The sequence below is a fragment of the Ostrinia furnacalis genome, unplaced genomic scaffold (assembly GCF_004193835.3).
Source record: "Ostrinia furnacalis isolate ACB-3 unplaced genomic scaffold, ASM419383v2 OfSCF1850, whole genome shotgun sequence".
NCBI classification, from domain to species: domain Eukaryota; kingdom Metazoa; phylum Arthropoda; class Insecta; order Lepidoptera; family Crambidae; genus Ostrinia; species Ostrinia furnacalis.
In genome coordinates this window covers 140,911-163,954 of record NW_021132089.1, presented here as the reverse complement: position 1 = coordinate 163,954, position 23,044 = coordinate 140,911, and the positions used below count along the sequence as shown (strand labels likewise).

Below are 23,044 nucleotides of genomic sequence, written 5' to 3'. Positions count from 1 at the left end.
ATGTGGTAGAGTCAAGTTTCGATGACACTAGATAAATTATCACTGTATCCCAACTAGGGCATGTAATATCGGAAGGTTTTCAATTCCGATATTGGATTCCGATATTAGATCTCAATATCGGAATTCCGATATTAATATCGGAATTGAGTTCATGTACTATAAAATTAATATTTAGTTATATTCGTAAGAATTCTGGATTGTTTACAATATAATGAGTTTAATTAATAAAATCTTTAATTTGGTACAAAACAGCACTTCATAAAATTGAAGTATTTTAAAACCATTTTTACGTTATGGGTATCCATTGCATTTGGTTTTTTATGTGACAAGAGGCAAACGAGCAGACGGATTACCTGATAATGAATGGTTACTGATAATGAGCCTATATTGACTAGCATATAATTAGTGTTTTTGAAAATCACCGGTATCAAACAAACTTTTACTCCTTCATTATATTACCTACCCTGTTTTATGTTTGCGGAACGAATTTTAGAGTCATTCAAATCACGTGTTACAAAAATTGTAGAGAGTGGTAAAAAACTTGAATATGCTTGTAATTTGTTCCTTTTTGATTATCGATGAACTCACAAAACCACGAGCCATCATCATCATCATGTCAGCCATAGGAAGTCCACTGCTGAACACAGGCTCCGATGCTGATTTTCACAATGGCCGGTTGGTGGCGGCCTGCATCCAGCGCCTTCCTGCTACCTTTATGAGGTCGTCAGTCGACCTTGTGGTTATGAGTCTTACGCTGCGCATTCCGGTACGTGGCCTCCACTTCAGAACCTTGCTGCCTCATCGTCCGTCTGTTTTGCGTACTAAGGCAGAACCGTTAGAAGACCTTATCACAATGCTCGAAGATCTTAATCGAGTTTCCCAACAGGTAGGCCTTCGGATGAATATGGAAAAAACGAAACTTATGTCGAATGTCCATGTTGCTCCTTACCCAGTTTTTTTTTTAATTTTTAAAAGATTGTTGACAAGTAAGTATGTCTATCTCGGACAAACGATCAGCTAGGTAGTTAGATGAATTTGGAAAAGAGGTAAATCGTCGAATAATTAGTGTGTGTTACCAGTGATGATATACGGCTCGAAAACGTGGCCTTTGAATATAGGGCACAACGTGCTATGGAGAGGGATAAACTTGGTGTTTCTTTACGAGATCTTATCAGAAATGAGGAGCTCCGTTAACTAACTAAGGTCGCTGACATAGCCCGACGGATTAGCAAGCAGAAGTGGCAATGGGCAGGACTGACGATCCATAGTCCAGTAAAATTAATGTTTGAAAGGGAGTTGAGATGTCGTTCTTTGTTGACCAAGTACCTATGGCAAATGCTAAAATTGATTTAGAACAAGTTAAATTTACCATAAATAGTAAAGATATTAAAATATTTGCAGTGGAACAAAAAGTGATGGTGAGAGACATGAGAAAATCATTGGTATTTGCTAATCATGTACTTTGGGCTTTGTGGCAGGTTGTGGCGAGTTTAAACGCTTTGTTTAAAGTCTCAACTAAAACTTTTATCTGATTCCGATATTACGATATTGGGTCGCTCAATATCGGAATTGAAATATCGGATCTCGCAGTCCGAGATTCCGATATTACGAGATTCCGAGATTCCGATATTCATGCCCTAATCCCAACTATCAACTGGTTCGCCTAACGATTTTAAAGCTGCGAGATTTTTCGTCATACAATCGAGTAATTGTCTGATACTACAATACGATTCATTTGCAATATTATCAATTGAGAAAAGGGACTTCACGTGATTATGTATTAGTAATCTTTTATTATGGTATCGATCGTTCAAGAGCTGCCAAGCTACAGCATAGTTTTGAGCCGAAAACTCAAGACTTTGCAGCAAAATGGCAGCGCTGCCTTGCAATGAGTTTCGCAAATAATGGTACTTCGTGATCAATGGTAATTTGTGGTTGCCATGCACCAATGAGGCAAAAGTATCTCGGTATTCTATCCACTTATCGTAGCTACCATCAAAACACGGCAGTGATATTGTTGGCAGCTTAAGACCCTGTATGTGAACACCATTATGACCGTTACTAGACTGTGCCTCCTCGAACGCGCTATCAGCAAACAAACGCTTACCAATTGACAGTGCCTCTGCGTACGTACCCTCGAAGGCGTCGCGCTCGTCCAAATGTTTCTCCAACTGATCTACGTCTGTAAATTCGATTTGACATTGAATTTCATTGAAAGATTCATAAAGGTCTTTTATAGAATCGAATTGAAATTGAATTGTTTTCACATCTGACTCGACGATGCAAGATTCGTCCTTTATTTTGTTATAGAATCGTGTGAGTTTGGCTTTAATTACGCCGCGCTTACTCACGAGTTCGCTTAATTTCGCGGGCATGATGAAATTATTAAAAATACGAGAAAAATAATACGATTATGATAATGAAAAATGAATGATAGTCGGTACGTTACGTGTACGAGGCCCGTCCGTCGCGTTTCGTTGCTGCGAAGGCCGGGCTTCTGAAGACACGACGAGAAGTCTTCAGAAATTACGTGTATCGAGGTCGCTGGGTATCGCTTCTTCTTCAGTTCGAAAGTATTGGTATCCGGCTCGTGTAGGCCAAAAAACATGTAGGTTATTATTCTACATATTAAAACAATAAAATTTGTATTGGCTCGTTGATGTAATTCGTGTAATTCGAGAGAATCGAGTGACATTTGAGGTGAAAAATATTGACATAAGAAAAAACGAAAAAAATAAAAATATTCTTGCTGGCCAGTGCGCGCAGCCAAGGAGGCGGCCGTTGCGGCCGCAACACATTTATATACAGGTCATGGCATGGCTGTACAACACTGAGGTATTAAGTACACTTATGTTTTGTAACGGAGCGTATTATTACCATTAGATTAGAAAAATGCGGTGATTTTTCCAGCAATTTTCATTCCTTGCTTGTTACTCTTGTTGGTTTTGCAACAATGACGGCAAATGATGACAGCGTTTGTTTATGAATGACGATCCTAATACAATGCTTTGATAGAGTCGGATATGCTTAAATAGTAGATGGATAAAAAAACTCCTACACACCTGATTTACACCTAAATATAGCTACCTACATTAACACTAAGAGAAAACTACCAGCACTTGGCCCAATTCCAACCATCTGAGACATTACATAGCTAATTTAAGTGTCGTTACTAAACAAATTAATTGATTTGATTGTAATTGTTGACATTCGAGAAGGGTTACATTCTTTATTGTCTTTGAGTTTTAAGATTAGTCATGATATATTTTAGATCGGTTCCGCAGTAAACAAGGTTTAGTTAGATTAGAGTGGAATCATTAGTTAAATAATCAATTTGTGTCCTACAATTTATTTAATGTACATAGAGTATTGTCAAGAGTCATAGATCGGTGAATAACCGTCGAGTGACGATATTCAATAGGTGTAAATTCAACTCGAATGCTAGCATACTCGTAGCAGGGCGGATACCTACGTCAATCATCGAGTCAACATCCATTAAGATTTTAATGGGTTTTTAACGACTTAGCGCAGCGAATCCCTTTATCGATTATAATAGCAATGTAAGGATAGAAAAAAAAGTAAAATATGAGGTACCTATTTCTCTTACTGAATACTAGTAAATAATCTGATCAGTACATGCCAATAATTAAATAGTTTGAATTTCACTGTAAATTTTTTGGAGTTCAATCGCTCTGATTTTACTTTTGTGATGTCTCCTAAGTTGATTACTCATTAGGAGTCCATTTAATTGCTTTGATATATTAAAAAACAATTAAGATGTGTTTGACCGTTATATTTATAATCAACTAGCTTTCCGCCCGCGGCTTCGCCCGCGTGGAATTTTGTCTGTCACAGAAAAACTTTATCGCGCGCGTCCCTGTTTCAAAAACCGGGATAAAAACTATCCTATGTTCTTTCCCGGGACTCAAACTATCTCTATGCCAAATTTCATCAAAATCGGTTGCGAGGTTTAAGCGGGAAAGCGTAACAGACAGACAGACAGACAGACAGACAGACAGACAGACAGACAGACAGACAGAGTTACTTTCGCATTTATAATATTAGTTGGGATTAGGTCAAGTTATCTCACACTAAGACGATAACATTGCGATGTTAAGTAATATTATTAAAGATGAAACTCATTAAGTGTTATCAAATATTACAATGTATTGGCAACATCCCGGAGGTCATATTATGCTAAATACATTAAATGGTAATGAAATCGATATTGAGTGGGGTCAAATTAACCTTATTGACCATTACACCCACTGGGGATACAAGGTAATGCGCCTACGGACTATAGACAGACCATATTCACGAGAAACCGCTTGTTGCATCAATCAATCATCTCGGAACTTGTATCAGTTAGTTGCGCTAAAATGAGAAATACCGCAATGTTCGGCGATTCAAAATCAATCCATTACAAAGATGATCTATAAAAAGTGACGCTTAATTATAACTTTAAAAATAACACTTCCACTTTTGATCATACGAAATAATAGTCATCCACGTCATCATCGTAAATACTACATTATTATTAGTAAGTTTAAAAAAGAGGACAGTTATCAAGTTATATTGCGGTTTGATATAATTATGCAGAGTGGCACGGTGCCGTTATCTATTCGCTTTCTTTTCTGCGCGCACGCATGGGAGAAATTCGAGCGCGCGAACGCGAATGTGTCAGGCCGCCAGATGATGCCGGAACATTGTGATTTAGTATTCATGACACATTGCGCCGCTTTATCCAATCGCATATTTTTATTTGCCGGAGATAAGGAAACTCGCGCCACTTATCAGATGCTGATAACAGACTAGCGAACGCGAACGTCACGCGTCGTTATAATGAAATGTTACATCGACACCATTCATTACAACGGATCTACGGTGTATTGAGACTTTGCGGTCGAATAGGTTTGCGCACTGAGGTTCGAGACAATGAGAACGGCAATAAGAAGATAGTATCCAAGTTAATAGCTTAGGAGCCTTATTGTCCCAGTGACAGACGAGGCAAGGCACGAGCCGAAATGAGGTCCCATGTGATGAGGCAGTAAACCGCTCCTGTCTCACAGCAGGCGCATACGAATTGCCATCGTATTCGAGTATGCTTCGCTTTTATCGCCAATAAATTACTAATGAATACTATACGGCGATATTCAGATACGATATCGACACTAAAACAATGGTGTAAGTGAAGCCGAAAGTTCCACACGATAACATTGTTGAAGTTAGTCGCATTGTTAGAAGAAATACTTTGTCTTGGTGTGTTAAAATCTGTGCGAGTAAAATTGTCTTATGATGAGATAGCAGTTAAGCGTAGAGTCGATGTACAGTGCAATTCAAGGCTTGTAGTCGAACTTTGCCGGACGGCGCGAGGTGCTTTGAAATGTTTAAACAAGCCAGGTGTAGCAGGAAGTGAGCGGCTAGTCGAGATCTCTCGTGGCCTCGGCACGATTCGTACAGTCAGGTGCAAAAAATGTCATTTAGCAGACCTTATTGTAATGCACCCGTACCAGCCACTGCTTAGGACAACCTAGTAACGGATCTTGAATGTGGTCTGTACCTATCAGAATTACTTGGCGTAATTTTAGGCATTCAAAATTGCGAAGGCCCGCTTATCGTGCTCTCCGAAGCGCGGAGTAGGTTAGTCAAATTTCACTAAGCGGTCACGCATTTGGTTGAACGCGTTGATTGTCTGGAGACCCAAACCAAAAGTGTTATGTTTTCGGCTTCAACTATACTTGTAAGCGTACAACTACGAGGTCTGTAGTACTCACGCGCCCCGCGGGCGAAAACAGAAACTAGCCCCTGTCCGCAAGACGCATTGTGCGCTTTTATAACCGGATGCTGGGGCTGGGGTGACCTTCAGACGCTGAGGACTTCAAACTAGTTCCGACTTTACAATGGACGCCAATACAAAGATCGCGGACGGCATTATGCTCTACAACCCTGATTGTATTGATCTTAGATAAAACCGGAATAAGTTAGCTTTTTGTATCATTTGGGCAAGCTAACAACCGGTATTGGTTCTTTATTGTGACAGATAAATGTGCAGCAAATAGCCTCAATAGGTCTATTTATTTAGATATGTATTTTGCCTTGTGTTTGTTATTTATTAACCTATTTCCTTAAAAAACGGAATGTTACCACAACTTGATTCAATGTACTGACTGTATTTCTCAATCTTTACGTTATTTATTTAGTTTGTATAATTAAGCGTCACAAAATCAAAATGTTTAACACCTTCGCTGCCAGCTTAAAAATGGCACTGTTCCGTTCGGGCCATGGGGGACAATGATGGGCGACACTTTAACTTTCCGTTCGGGCCGCGTCGGACAATGATGACCGCGAGTCAGACCTATGTTTAAACCTCTGTATTGAGCCGATGGACAGCATTTCTTCAATAATTCTCATATAAGCTGACCCGCGCGGCTCCCAAGATTAGTGTACGTCACTTGGTTCTCAGGTAAAGCTCGGACTTAGAAAAAAAAATGTGGATAACGGTAGCGCAATGAAACATGGTAATTATACAATGCATTTTTGCAAATTTATCCACTTTTTAGCAAGATAATAACGGTTTATTAATTAAAACATATTGTTTACTTATTTTATATAATTTATAATATGCAGGACAATAAAAAAAAATCACTTTCATTGTTGAACAACCACTTTGTATGAAGGGTTGGTACAGGTACTAAGTTCTTTGTACAGCTACAAAACTTATGCCATTTAAAACCGTATTAGTGGCATAAATTATTGTACTTATTAGATGCTTACACCTAGCAGGATTGTCGAGAAAAATAGATTTGTTTAATGTGTGAAAAAACATTTTTTCTCTTATCGATACTCTATTCTAGAACTTTTTTTATTATTCATGTAGGTCAAATTATTGGCATGTTAAATCAGCTATGTCATTATAATTATTTTTAATTTTAAGTATATTTTTAAATATTATTTGTAGATATACTGACAATTCAATATTGTTTTGAAAAAAGAACCGATCGAAAGTGAGTGATGGATGAAATATTCAAAATACAGTCAAACAATTTCTAAAACGTCAAGTCGCAAAAATTGGATTAATAACTCAGTTGTTAGTAGCACCTTCCTGTAAACTTCATAATTATATGGCTGTCCAACGAGGCAAAAATGGGAACTAATAGTTCAGTATTGATAGTAGCGCCTTCCTGACAATGCCATAGCTGGGACGGCTCAGTTTTGGACAACTTTCATACGAATTATTGATAAATTCAATTTTTTAAATAAAATTTAAACCTTTTTTAATTAAAACAATTTGAAAAAAATCACTTTTAGCGTTCCTTTTACGGTATGATCGATTTATTTATTATTATTTTTAATGACTATTTAAGACTTATCCTGCTAGTTTCGTTTCTCATTTTATACCTTATAATATTCCTATTTATGCGTAATATAATATATCAAAAACCTACCAATGTACAACTCTTTATTTTTTTGGTTATTCTCCTTTTTTTTTTGGATGCGAGCGGGGATGGTCGACAACATGACCGCGCGGCCCTACGGAACGGATTTTCGAATTTTCGCTAGCTGGGGCCATGGGGGTCAATGATGTCCGACGCTTAATAATTCGATGTAGAGACTCCAAAACAACTATATGTTAATAAAATCCTTTATTTATGTTTATAATGTAACGATTTAACAAAAAAAAACAATCGACGAAAATTGAAAAAAATTGAAATTTTTACTTGGCCTGGTAGGAAAGTGCAGTGTCGGACAACATTGACCGCGTTAGCGTTCAATGTGTTAAGATTTTTATAAAATTGACGTCAATTCTTTGGGATTGGGAATTATCCCAAGAATGCACACTACCAATATATCAATTCACGACAGATTACTGTATGTTTACAGCGTCGAAAGCAAAGCCAATAAACGATTTTCCAGAGTGGCGGCGTAATGGCGGCCATTCGAGCAATCGACTGCAAACAGAAACTGAAACGTGAGGAAAACATTAACGAAGTGTTTACAATGTTCCTATTAAAGTTAGAACACGGACTAATGATAATGTGAAACACTCACACTTATTACTGCAAAAGATTGTCTCGTCTTTTTAAATCGCGTTTGAAAGTTGAAAGAACTTTGCAGAATTTGATAGGCTTACGAAGAAAATGCAAAATAATATCAAACTGAGATAAAAGGCTGCAGGTTTAAGAACTATTTTAATGTAGAGCTCTATGAATAAATTGAAGAATATGAATCTTTCTATAACAGGAATTCAATACTGACATAGCGTGGGTGCAGTAAAACAAACTCTACTAATCCTACACACTAGAGCTTATCACGAGTTCGATATAAGTGCGGCTGCACATGCAAATAGGATTGGCTTATGAGGTTTTTGCACTCACTCTTCTAAAACAACTGTTTATATGTAAATGATCCAAGCACACTACTGTTTTCGTCAATAATTGGATTGGTTGGATCCAATCGTTATTGTCTTTTACTTTAATTTGGTTTGTTCTTTGTTGACGGCTCCAGGTACTTCAAGGTTGTGAGCCTCGGAGCGAAAACAAATTGATTATAAATTGTCGAAGCTTGTTTATAGCAGTATTCAATAAAAGTTTTATTAGTTCGCCTCGTCTAGCGTCACTACTTGTCAAAGGCCTTCATCGACTATTCAGCTAGTTAATATCATATTCATATAACCCAGCCAATTTCGCCAATTTAAACGCCTGAAATATTGTAATGTTTTCGCACTGCTTACCAACTATGTCAGTAACATGTAGTTACATACATACGTCTACAATTTACATATTCTATGTCGAGCGAGTGGGCGTTTCATTTTGAGTGAGACGTCTTCAACTAGCGTGACATTAATTAGGATAAGTGGTTTAGGTGGTTCATTAGTGGTGAACTAACAAGACCACAAGTATTATTACAATACAAAGGAGAAGAAATAGGAAGATAATTATTTATATTTGGATATCGTTAACCTTTGAGATTCATTCATTGAACTGATTCAAATACTTTCTCGTACTTTCATTTTTCTTTAATAACCGAGCATTGATGATGTAACATTGTTTATCTAATCGCCAATAATTGTCAATTAAAAACCCAATTAAAAAGACTAAATAACCAACAAAGGAACAAAAAATAATGGAAAACATCATCAATGCGATGTAATAAAGATGCGATTACTTAATGACTACACACATCTTAAAAATTCTAACAAACAAAAGAATAATGAAACTAATTGTACTCCGTATGAAATGTTCTGTCCATTCAATTAAATCTTAAAATCTGTCTAGCATTTAATTGGCGCTCTACATTGGTTTGATCCCAAACATAGTCAATGTCAGACACTTGGCGCCCCGCAATTTCACAGCAGACCCATACCAATAAACGCACCAAGATCATGGCTACTCTAATAGGTGTCAATTACAAACAATGGTTGCGAATTGAAGCCATCGATATAAACTTGACATTACCAGTTCGAATCAGACTAATACTTCTATTTATTACACTCACTGAAAGGATACCTTACTAAATAGGCAAAATCCCGTGATTGGTAGTGTTCTCTACATTCGGCTAATAATGAAAGAAGCAGTGTGACGAAGTTAAATAGATAATTCAGACTTTGATAGAGCACGGAAGAAAAAGACAACAGAAAACCTTTGAAGGTTTTTCTAAAGATTTTAAAGACTTTTTCAAAAGAAATTGATGTGGTTTGTGCCTGACCTCCTTAATAGAATAGTATTGTCGTGTCGCCACCCGGACATGGCTTCGACACGCCAGTGTGCAGTGCATCGATTGACTTTGGCCATGCACCATGATTGCCGTTCACTTTGTTGTCATGAATATTCCATCAGTAGAATTAGCGGTAATGGTACTGATTTTCAGTACCCTTTTTCAAAGCCCTTACAGACTGCAGCGAAGCAATAGAATTAGAAAGATAAAATATTTGAAGTACTTTATAAAGTTATCCATAACTTTAATGTCTAAAGTTCCAATTAAACGTTTTTGTTAGCATCAAGCAACAGCACTTTAATTGAACGAACACCTATAATTATAACTTTTAGTTCTGACAGTTTCAGTATTCTGCCTTGTTATTAAACAGATCCATGACCGAATGAACTCGGACGTCTGTTGAAAACCAACTTCTCAATGTCAATCGGTTTTTATAACCAATACATATGTGTACGTAGTTACACACGACAAAGAAACAAAGGATTACGAAATAACAATAGGTCCAATTATAGCAAAACCTTTGGTAACTTGGCTGGTTCGTAGAAACAACTAGCATGTTTTGCTCCCGGTCACGAGTGACCTAGCAGCTCATATGAAAAACTCAATGGTCAAACGTTTGGGGCAAAGGAGCCTATATTTAAAATATGATTTATTGAACACGAAGGGTATTCAATTCACTATTCATCATGTGAAGTGAATGCAGAAAATAGCCTTTCCCACAATGCCGCCGTCTATTTTTGCATGGCGGTTCAGTCGAGATCGACCCGGCTAGATGTAGACCACGGCTGTTTGCGTCAATAGGCGAGTGGATTGTTTACCAACCCAAGATGGCAGTTAAACAAAGTTACCTAGGTTTAGTTTTTGTGAGGTTACAAGTTTTGGAATGTAAGTCACTCATTAGCATATACATAGTAGGTAATATTGTCAAACAATGACTAGAACGGCAATTGCAAAAAATAACAAAAGAGTTAGTATTCGTCTGTCGTACTGATGGATTCTATGAAGGTAGAACACAACGCTTTATTGTTCTACGGCGTCTAGGGAGTCGCTTGCGGAAATTGCTTTGGGCATGCGGCAGATGAAGCACGTGATTTAAATATTTCGATATCAACATTAAACTTTCTTATTGCATTTTAATGAATCATGTCGCGGGTTAACCATGATTCATGCAAGTGGGTCGAGTCGTCAGGATAACAAGGTAAAATTACAGGTCTTCACATTTTTTTTGCTACAGAAATTTTTACCGCAATGATTTATTCCATTCTCTCAAAACGATATTGATAAAGTAGCGCTAGCTTAGCAAAGATGTTGAGTTTGCGAAGGTACATGATTAGCAGAGACAAGCGAGATAGATGCGTGATAATTAGCGCTTCAGTCAGCGCGCAATTAGCACGGTACCAACCAACCTGTTGTTGCAAAACAAACTGAGTATCAACGCTTCTAAAACCAACACAATCTTTGCTGTTACGTTTACTGAATAAATACGAGATGCTGTAGTGTTATTAGCGGTTTAAAGGTTACAAAAATGAAGTCAATTCTCTGATTGTGCTTTCACTACAAGTGATGTGAGTCATCGCCGTGTTTGACTTCCCCAGCTTTCTTAACATAGTATCCGGTTTTAAATTGTTTCCGCGACTAAAAGCTTTTCAAGAGTTTGTGTTGTGTCCGCTGTCATGGATGTATTATTTCAATATCATTTGTTATCTTGCATGTTATCTGTCAAAAATAGATCAGTTTATTTATAGTAGTATTATGTACGAATATTTACTTCTTGACGGTTTCTTTCCAAGATACCTATCTAATTGTTTTGTAAATTGCGAAATATACTTCCCAGGGTATTGTCTTGATGCGCGTGACCTGCTTGTTGTGAGCTGTAGCATTATGGCATTCAAACTAAAATGATTCGTTTTTTAATTTCACGGATTTAGGTGCTTCAAACATTTCCTCCTCATTATCTTTGAGTTCAAGGAAACTTTTGCGATTGAAATTCAACGTCCTATTTTTTATGAAACTTTCAATATTTCTATACTGTTGCTGTTTGTATATAAATACAGCAGTCAGCAGAGGAAGTAGACAATTCATTAATCAGATTAAACGAAGCAATGGTCATTGACGCCGGTGCATCGCAGCGGTCGTGGGCACGATTCACGCTTTGCGACTAATCGGACGATTGTGTTGGACTTCATATGGTATCCAAGTAGGGTTACCAGATGAAAAAATCGAAAGTCCGGAGAAAAACCCGATTTTCATGGAAAAATCCTGAGATTTAGTTGCAATTTGAGAATTTTCTCTGAAACGTACTGAGCCATTTCAAAAAGTTACATTTTTATTGTTTTACACACTGTGGATTACAGGGGATAAATAAGTGAAAATCAACACTTATTTATCCTCAGTAATCCGCAGATAAAAACAATAAAAATGTGACTTGTTGTGCAAAATTACTTCAAGTAGAGAGATATTCAATATTGATGAGATTTATTTACTTTGTTTAACTTTTATTTATTTATTTATTTCCACACACATTTACACTATCTTCACAGATTTTTCTTTTTAATTAAAGAAATCTTAAAAATGTAGGCAATGTCACCTATTTCTTAGCAATTCCAAAAAATCCTGAGATTCATAAAATCCGGCCGCAATCCTGAGAAGAGTCCGAAAATCCTGAAATCCCAGGACAAATCCTGAGATATGGTAACCCTATATCCAAGTCAACATTTTAAAGTGGAGATACCCCTACTTTTGTTATTACCTCTATTTAAACTTCAACGATTTCCCATAACTAAGCAGGACAAAACATTATATATTATCTAGAGCTGCTGCCGTATTACACGATCCTTGAAGTATAAATTAAACAAAACAATGTGAAATGAAACGAAACTACAGCTTATACGATAAGGTAATTTATTGCGTCATTTATAATTCAAAAAGGTTGCAATAAAAACGCTATCACATTAACAATTGATTTTATAGGTCAAATAAATAAACACATACTTATTCTTTCTGAATGTTTGATTCTTATATGAAAACAGTTAATTAGACCTACGAAAGATCTCGTAAAAACTAGTAACATTAAGTACCAGCTTTACTCGTTCTAACCTTTTATTAACTGGTCAAAAGCGGGTCACAACCATTCACAACTGTGAAAGTAAACGGCTACGCAATTCGTAATTCTCTCGTGGGATAGTTCATAGAATTAGCGACCTACACCGCTAGTGTACACTATTGTACGTGGCCCCTTCAATGCGATGGCCGAAACATGGTGTGTTTCGTGGGTAAACCACTTTTGTAAAACACTGCTAAATGCCAATGTCCTTACTCTGCTGGCGGCTTAAGGTCACACTGCCAAGGCCAGTGTGAAGCACGCAATTAGTGGGCTCATTAGTTTGGCTTCACACCCCTACCATCTCATTAATACAATAGCAAATTAAATAAAACTTGGCAATAATGCAGATTTTGCTTAAAATAAAAAGCGAGCTGTTTTTTTTAATTTAATTAAAATCTGCTGGTTCAAAGTTAAGGTCTAACTTGAAAGGAATGACTGAACAAGAACGACAACTGCTGAACGGATATAATAATACTCTCGTCACGTCATCCTTTCCTTAGGATATACCTAGTCAAACATATTACAGAAAATTTCTCTACACTTTTTCTGCAGTGAAGTAAAAAATTCAGTTCGCCATGATGTGCAGTCAAACAAATTGTATTTCAGCTACATGATAAGAATATACCCAGTATGTAGAAATCAGTAAAGGATGGGAGTGTCAAGTTTCCACCTTCATTTAGTCATCATGGGGCAAGATGACTAAAGGTAAACGGTCACAAAGTGTCGCGGCTAATCCTAAGCTTATGGTTTGGCGTGGTGCCACCGCTTCGCCTCGACATTCTGCCATAGTACAATCCACCAGCTCGTAAACTACACTGATCCGTGGGCGATTCTAAAATCGTCCGCACCTATCGACCTATATACTTAGATTAATAAAACCTAGATGGATAGTCTTCATACAAACGCTTCGTCAAGAGTGAGGCAAAAATCTTATGTCATTAGTGTCAATTTTGTTGGGGAATGTAGACAGTGAAGGCGATTTTCCCGAAAGTAGGGAAATTTTTAATACGTTTTTAATTATTTTATAACTAACAAAAACAAAACGCATCATGTACTTACTTATTTATTGAATTCAAAGTACCTACCTAATTACAATAAGATAAATCGACTGAAAAGTCTCGATTTCATAAAAAAGGAAGTGTATTTGTACGGACCGTTAGAAATCAAATTTTATCAGTTATTTTCATTGATAATGGAGAAAACACTTATAATTTCATCATGACTATACACCATTACTTGAATATTAAATAACTTGCAAAAAAAATTAACCTCTAAGCAAGTAATTCCTTAGTAAAATTGTTAGTCTTTACCTGTTTGAGTAACATTTTCACCCGTCTTGACAAAATCCGCCATAACTGTTTTTTTAAGAGTTTCCTATTGTAAATTTTAAATCTACTGTACATTGATCTCGGAGCCATCTACTTAGTAAATTCAAATCTAACTAGAGTGATTCAAAGTCAGCACCTGACAATATTATTCTTAAAGCGGGCAATCACTACCAGTGGGCAATCACTCTCTGGTTTACCCTATATATTATTTGTTTATTTACATCAACAAAGTAAAATATAGTTTTTCATCACGTTATGTTGGTTGGATGAGATCTCTCCCAATCAAACGTAATCGGAGGCAGTAATAGCAATGCGATAGGACGATAATGTTTAAGAATATACATTTTATCATACACAGGTATTTTGCTGAAAGTTATTTCATTTAGAATTACGGGCATTTTCTTTGCCGCGTAGCGTCGCATGTTACGTTGTTTGTACAACTGCCAGGTATGTAAACCAAATTCAGCAAACCATAGTTAGTATTAATTTCTCAATGTTATCAGAATATTCTCTTTTGTTATTTGCCGACCTAAGAAGATACTTAATTTAGGATCTGAGTCAAGTATGAATAAAAACTTAAGATTGTATTTGAGTATTTCTCAAAAAAAATGTACATTTTGAAAAAAAAAAGTGTGCTTTGAAACAGTTCAAAAGTTTTATATTTATAAATCATCACACAAAAAAAACACACACACAATTTTGAAGGTTGAATATTAATCTTTAAGATAACGAAGAATTGTAGCTATAATCCTACTTATTACCAAATATTTAGCTATTTTAAAAATAGTCCTTTTTTACCTTTCATACAAAAACCTGTTTGCCACCCTAGCTTTTTCACGTGTTTTTGTTTCATAAAATGCGATACGTAACTAAATTATTGTAAATTTCTTTGTATTATCGTTCTACAGTAATCACAGTTTCTGTATCAAATTGATTTTCTATAGGGTGTCATAATGAATTGGCAATTTAAAGCAAAAAAACAAAATGAGTCGCTCTCATTTACTATTTCGTTATTTACTCTTTAGTTACGATTTATTTCTACTTTCCCATGGTTTCTGAACAATTCCGTATTTATTTTACACGGACAACAATAGCTGCACTCTGAATGGCTGTTGGCCTGACGTCTCCGCCATAACATCTATCGCGAAAATTAGTGAAAACGTGTGTGTTTTGTGGGATTACTTTTTCGTAACAGGCAGTAAAATCAGCGATTTTATATAGAACGGTAAGTCTTCATTTAACCATTTTTTGTAATACGTGTGGTACGAACATTTAGTAAGCTTTTATATTTGCTGTAACAAATTTTATCAAAAAAATACTTGTTTCTGATCTCATTTTGTCTAATATTTCGTTACGTTTTTTACGAATTTCGTTACGTTACGAAAAAGTACAACATAATGCTGAGTGTATACTGTTATTACCTGACTAAGCATAGTAATATTCACTACTTAATTTATTTCAAAAAATATAGAGCGTCAATAACAAACGGATTGGATACTATCTGCTTTACAGAAGTGCCACCAGCAAAAAATAATCAAATCATTTAGATTACGTTTTTATGTGATTACTTCTTTTGTTTTTTTAGGAATGCCGCCAAAAACCAATGCCAAAAAGCAAAAAGCTTACAGAGAACGACTCAAAATGGATAAACATGATGGAACAAAAATAATTTTATTAAAATAGTATGAATGATTACTCCCTTATTTTATTTCTAACCCCTTAATATTACCCCGTATTTGGGTGCATACTTACAAATATTTCGAATTGAATAAATTTAGAGCATTCACAATATTTCGCCAATGTATAACAAGCCTTATGGCCTTACTATTTCGTTACTAACGTTTCGTTACGTACATTTTTTTTGAGAAATACTCATTTTTTTTACATAAAATATTCCAATAATTTATTAATATGACTAATTATTATGAATGTTAGCTGTGCTGAATCGATTATTTTTTCGATAATTATTAACTGCATATGTGTGGGATGCTTCGTACCTACTTCGTACAAACTACGCACCTACAAGATAATTTATTTAGAATGTGAATGATAAAATATCCTTAGTCATTAAAATATGTTTTGACATGAAAAAAACGACTGTAAATGGCTTTTTGACGGTAAGATTACTCTCAACTATGTCTATAAGTATTAACATGTTTATTATTATATATTTTATCGATAACATACTGAACAAGTCTATCCTCGGTCACTTCCAGGGAATTCCCGTTTAATGAGTAATCAACTGATTGGTATGTTGGCCTTGGCATGGGAAACAATCACACCACTATACATAGTAACAGTTAAAAATACAAAGAATCTGAAGATTCAAGTTCGCACAGAAGTATTGATTTCAGTCACGGGTTCGAATCCAGCAAGCCAGCGGTTTATCTAAATAAATCACAAAATATTATTTATTAATATCATTTAATGCATAATAGCTATTCTACTTCCTAAGTACCTAAATAACCAATCGCGAATTGTATTTAATAAGGTAACTTTTATAGAGACCTTCCTATCCTAGTCGGACAAATCTTGAGACCTTCATCTGCCATATAAAGATTTTATGACGGCCATCAGCGTTGATAAAACTACATTATTTCTGTAAATATAAGGCCAGATTGTGGTTTGTTCATGATTTGTTAAAACGGAATAACTAAATTGCATCGTACGTCTATTCCAGGAAAAACATTGACAAACTTATTTAATGAATAGTGTTTAAATTGTTTTTTTTTTTAATCTATTATCTACTCGCGATGTTACCTTAAACTAGAATTATTATAATCATTGGTACAATAAATCTACATTAAATCGTGTATTTAATGACATTGGACTAAATGCCATAACTAAGTCAGAGTAATAAATAAATGCAGTATTGTGGTGATGTAATAAAGGTTATTGAGCATAATTAATAATTGATTTAGAATCGTAATCTGTCATGTTTGTATCTCCATATCTCCATTTTGCGTTTTAGCAAAATTTATGCATGAAACCATTTACGGAAGTTAATCTCTGCTGCTCATTCATCTGAAACGACATCCCATTACGCCATAGTCACGAAGATAAGATGTTTATTCATCAGATAAAAAAATAATTAGGATATCAGCGTCAGGTCGGGCGCCTACAATATTATTTATTATCACATTGTTTAGGGGCATTTTCTAAGTTCTCAAAATTAGTATAGTCTTCTTAGGTATTGAAAATAACAATTATGTGTGAATGAGAAGCTGTCTACAGATTAGATGTATCTCGAGCCTAACTAATTAAAATTAATGCGCACGTTGCTAGTTCGAGTTTTTCGCAATTTTGCTGATTATGTGGAAATCAAGCTTTTTTTCTTAGTTTCAAATACTTATATGTACTATAATTTTGCTGCAATACATATTACATAATAAAATGATTATACAATAATAAACAACAGGATAATAATATCATTTCCCATTGATTTGGAAAAGCCAATGCACTGCTGGCTGCCATGGTGTTAGTTGTTAGTGTAATGTTTATAGCCATTTTTTTATGCAACTAACGGAACAAAGGATGTATTCACATAGCCACTGCTGGGCCACTTGCACGTGTTACACCAGCCTTTGTTTTATAAAAATGTCACACGCCTTCACGACTCACGATCTTTTCGGTCATATTGAAATGCCGCACGCCCTGCATAAGGCACGTGGCAATGTGAATATACCTTTAGGCTGTTCCAGATTTTGTATAGATGGTCATCCATTACTCTATCATCTCCTTACGTTTGACACGCTCTTTACGGGAAATCCTGGATATAGCTTTAGGTCTCTGTCACACTACTAGCGTTGTTTGATCAGGTAACCATGTAAGAAGCCTCTATCAAATGATAAATTAGTAAATACTATGATAATTTGAGACCGCAATCGGAACGCAGCATTTTGGTCAATCAATGGCTTCAAAAGAAGACTCCCGGGGAGTCCCTGATTTTTTATTGTTACATGAACCTTGAAATTGCTGAACACGCCATAAAGTTTGTTTTCATTACAGTGCGTGATACATCGCGATTTTAATTTATGGGAGCGTGACTTCAAAATAAGATCAGAAAACTTTTATCATCAGGTTTTAACGAACGAGCATGATGCGACATTAAACATTATGTAATTGCAAATATTTTAACTTTCTAAATTGTATACGAATTAGAATTAGAAACAAATTCTTAAATAATTTATTTATACAATGAAAGAACCTCGTAGATACGACTAAGAGCAATTAATCGGAAGGTTGTGTTCCACATATTTGTTCTTCCATTATTTCAGTGAGAGAATATGGATATTTTGTAAACATTAATTTTGTTATCTAGTATACTATCAGTAGACAACTTGTCATGTCGCATGGCCGTAACACTGACACGGGCGGGACCTTGACCAGTGACCCATAAAGCCCACCGTCCAGCGAGCCCCGCCCGCCTCGTTCAAAATTCATGAGCAGTAATCACTCCACATTTCTAAAGTAACTCCGTGAATGATGCCTTTGATTTCCCTTTGACCAAACGGCTGAAGTGTTGTGTTACTTATTGTCCTTTCACGCCAGGATACAACAACAAGTTACAAATAGGGACAAAAAAAGGTTGACCAATAAAGAAAATTTACCGACAGCAATTTCAAATTAATCTGAATTATGATTCAAAACTAAATTATGCGAAAAAACATGTTTAACTCTGGGCCCCAATTACGCTAATTTTGTATTGGAGACGTTAAAAATTAGCGTAATCGGGGCTCTGGATATCGATCATCGTTTCGCTTTTGGTAGAGCCGCTGCCGCGCTGAAGTGTCCAGATTATGATAAGGATTGAGAACTATAATGCTGATTAGGGCTTAGTGCTCTTTCAAATAAGGCGTTTTGAGCAGGACTTCAGCCGTGCGTTTGCAAGACCGTACACTAACTTTTGATACTGAACTGTAATTTTTCTGTTCCAACGCAGCTATCAGAAAATTGTCCTTTTTCTGTTTGCTGTTCTGCGTCAGTTGTCCATAATTGGACAACTGACGTACTTTTGAGCCGGACATCATATTTGAAAGATCCATTATGTTACGGAAAGGGGTTAGTTGAACCACACCTTCATTAAAATTTGGCTAGGCTGCGACCCACGGGCCGGTAGGAAAGCGCCTAAAGTTCGAGGACACACATGGGCCGGCATGACCTCGAAATAATTCGAGGAACATCGATCAATCTGCACCTGCACTACTTGAATATTTCCATTCAATTTCCGAGGCTCATATTTACTTTACGTGCTCACGGAGGTGGAGGGCCGAAATCGATTGTTAAGACGCACGTGGCAGTAACGTGAAATATTCAATCAAATCGGACAGTAAAACCCTTTTAATGATTCACACATAATACAAACACTTCAGGAAATAGTGGTTATGGGTCCCTTAACGCACATTGGTGCTAACGTTGAGTTTGCGTGCTGGCTTTCATGAATTATTGTGACTCTCAAGCGGCTGTGGGAATCCAGTTAGTGGAGTAAACATCATGAAAACTTTAGCGACCAGCGTGCCGTGCAAAGCGGCTTATTCAGTAGGTGTGCCGCGGCCGCGAAATAACTTATAACTACGTCTGAGCAAACAATGTCTCGCTTGTTAGATATTTACGAAAGAACAAAGCCACATACCACACAGAATGTTCATTTCAATTTAAAATAAAATTTAGATAATTAAAACAGGTAACGCTTGTGATCGTGACTTACCTACTAATAAATAAATCTGCTTGATACCTACCAATGGAAGAAAGCGCGTGCATTTACTGGAATTAGATATTATTGCTGGTTGGTAGGCTTCCAAGACCGTACACTAACGTGCAACTAACCCACCAGTGAAAACAATAAAGAGTGAGATGTTTGCTAGCCATAACTTTTCTTTTTGACCGTAAAGTTCTCTTTCGTAGCCACACCTACGGCCATAAGATTTGATGACATGCTTGGGGATGTAGGTTAGGTACTTATTATATTTTGGTATAAAGTAATATTAGTCCTGTGGTGAAGAACATTATGAATAACTAGCTTTCCGCCCGCGGCTTCGCCCGCGTGGAATTTTGTCTGTCACCGAAAATCTTTATCGCGCGCGTGTCCGTTTCAAAAACCGGGATAAAAACTATCCTATGTCCTTTCCCGGGACTCAAACTATCTCTATGCCAAACATGAAAATCGGTTCAGTGGTTTAGGCGTGAAAGAGAGACAGACAGACGAGAGTTACTTTCGCATTTATAATATTTATAGATTAGCCTACTTTATTTATAACGAGCGCGATATAAAGATAATGAAACTTATAGGTAAGATAGAAAAAGCTTGTAAAAAAGGGTTTCTTCTTGGGGGATAAAAAATTTATGTGACAATCGAATTTTGCGCGGGCGGAGTCACGGATCTAAGCAAGTCACATAATAAAATAAAAAGTACCGAAAATGTATGCTCTATAGATGCTAAGAACAGATTTTACGAAACTCCAGCCCTAAAAGGCTGGCGACACACTTGACGGAAATGACGTCGCGGGTTTTCCGCCAATTCAAGCTATTGCTATTCCGCGACGGCTTTTCCGTCAAGTGTGGCAAAGGCCTAAGGGAGTAAAACGGGGTCCACGCGTACGAAGTCGCGGGAGAGCCGCTAATACTGGATAAAATTGATCTAGAAACGTATGAAGCTTTGAAGTTTCAATTTGTGTAGGTAGGTACCTACTCTTTGCTATTAATATTATGTAGGTACCTACTACCAATTACATTTGATTTATGGAACAAGCAGTATTATCACATTCCTACGTCACATTCAATTCTATAACATTACTAGCGGCCGCCCGCGACTTCGTACGCGTGGATCCCGTTTTATCCCCTTTAAATTTTTCCTGAATTTTCTTTACTATAAACCTCACGGAGCCCGAGACCTTTCCAACGAATGCAAAACCGTGGAAATCGGTTCGTGCGTTCTGGAGTTATAGCGTCAGGGAGGAAAACCTGACTTATTTTTATATAGTAGATAACTTTTTTATTTAAGATTTATTTTAAAACAAATGTAAAATAGCAGAAATTGAAATTATTTTTTTTGATTGAATTAAATTCATGAAGCACAATAAATGTAAAAGCAAATTCAAGTATAAAATTCCATTAAAACTAAATTAACCCACAAACATTTTGGTATGTTATTTATTTATTGTGGCAGAATTAAATTAATTATTTTTGGTAAATTAATCTTCATATTTATGTTGTGAGAGAAATAAATAAATTATTATTATTATTATTAATATTGGACTCTACTTTTAATTTATTATAATAATTGAGAACTCTTGAGAAATCTTATTACCATACCATAATAAAATAAAGTAGGTTTAATTATCTTGTCGAAAAATATGTAAACATGAATGCAATTCTTGACATTGTTTTGCAATAGCAGATTGCATCAATGAGGTTCTCTTATGTCATACATAAAATGCAATTTAGCTGCAAAATTAAATTTAAATTGAAAACTATTTTTTACAAAGTGTAAAATGCCATGTCATGTTCTCAAACAATTTGAATGGATTTAATTACTCATAGTAAGCATAGATTCAAGAAACCAAATGTGCTTGTTACTGTGGTTTGAAATGCCTCATGTTGTGTAAGTAATATGACTAGAAATAGGTAAGTAACGTCTAAATAATAAATTATTTTTTGTACTCACTTTTTATACACCCTGCAGAAAGAATTGTTTATTCTTTTGTCAGATAAGTGTCTCCTTCGGTCCTCAAACAAGTCCTTGATGGCCGTCACACCGAGCACAAACACCACGGGCAGCATGGCCACCTCCTTGCCGAACGCATTGATCGCCGGCACCCAGTTCAACAAAACTATAAATATAAAGTACACATTGGCAATCCTGTGAAATTGCTCGAACAAGTTCTTTGGTAAAAAGGACAACAGCGTGTATTTCGTAGTCCTGATTTTGTTATCACATCTCTGTCCGTTCGGGTGGTCCTTCAGGGGGGTCTTGTCAGGCACTAAGTGGTTGGGGATGACTACCAGATGTCTGGTGTCTATGGCCGGCTGCTGGCGCCGGATCATCCAGAAGAAGGCGCGGCGCCAGGGGCCCACTTCGGAGCTGCGGCGGATGGTGTATATGGAGTCGGAGCGCGACGCCTGCCGCGAGTGGTGCACGCGCACCGAGCCCGCGCGGGGCTGCGCGCTGGCCGGCGCGGGCTCGCGGTGCCCGGGCGGCAGGATGAAGTCCGTGCGGCTGCCCGCGCGGCTGTGGCCCGGGCCCGAGGCGGCGCGCGGCCCGCCCTCGCCGATCTGGCCGTGCGACAGCGCGCGCTGGTGCCCTCGCAGCGCCGACTTGAGAGGCCGCGCCGCCGCCGGATTCCCCGCGAGCATCGGAGTCCCCCCATGGCTTATCGACCTCGAGTGCCCCTTCGCCTTCGGAAATAGATACGTCTGCTCCGGTGCCCCTGGCAAACTTGGTACAGTCGAGGTGGTCTCGCCGCTTCCTTCTGTTGACATTTTTATTCATCTGAACAGAAATCGCTTCGCTTTTTCCTTTCATTTAAAACTACGATGATTCGCCACACGGTATGTTTTGATATGGTCGAGGGGAACGTGTAGGAAAACTGAAACATATGGTTTGAACTGTATGTCACCTGTTCACTATTTCACACATCACACACAATCATTCATTTTATCTTCGTCAGCACGAATCAGCATCTGAGTTTGAAGTTGGTTATGCTGATTCCACATGTTCAGATATGAGTTTTCGAATAAAAACAATGTTTAACCGCCACGGTGCAGACGAACGTCTACGTGCACGACATGTAACAAAACTATCGGAATGAAACTCAATCAAAAACAAGCAAAGTTGGCCGGCTGACACCGCTGACACTGACAGAAATCAAATGAAAGAAAGTCTGCCGCTGGCGGAGTCGCT

The 23,044-nt window shown here is 37.0% G+C and overlaps 1 protein-coding gene across 1 annotated transcript in view; it reads right to left on the bottom strand.

Moving 5' to 3' along the window:
• The window catches only part of LOC114353877 (probable phospholipid-transporting ATPase VA), a 93,711-nt gene extending 70,713 nt beyond the window's left edge, over positions 1-22,998 (bottom strand). The window contains exon 1 of the mRNA XM_028306017.1: positions 21,809-22,998. Within this exon, the coding sequence (XP_028161818.1) occupies positions 21,809-22,623 (815 nt within the window). The 5' untranslated portion in view covers positions 22,624-22,998. The remainder of the gene's footprint in view (positions 1-21,808) is intronic.
• Between the last annotated feature and the right edge of the window lie 46 nt (positions 22,999-23,044).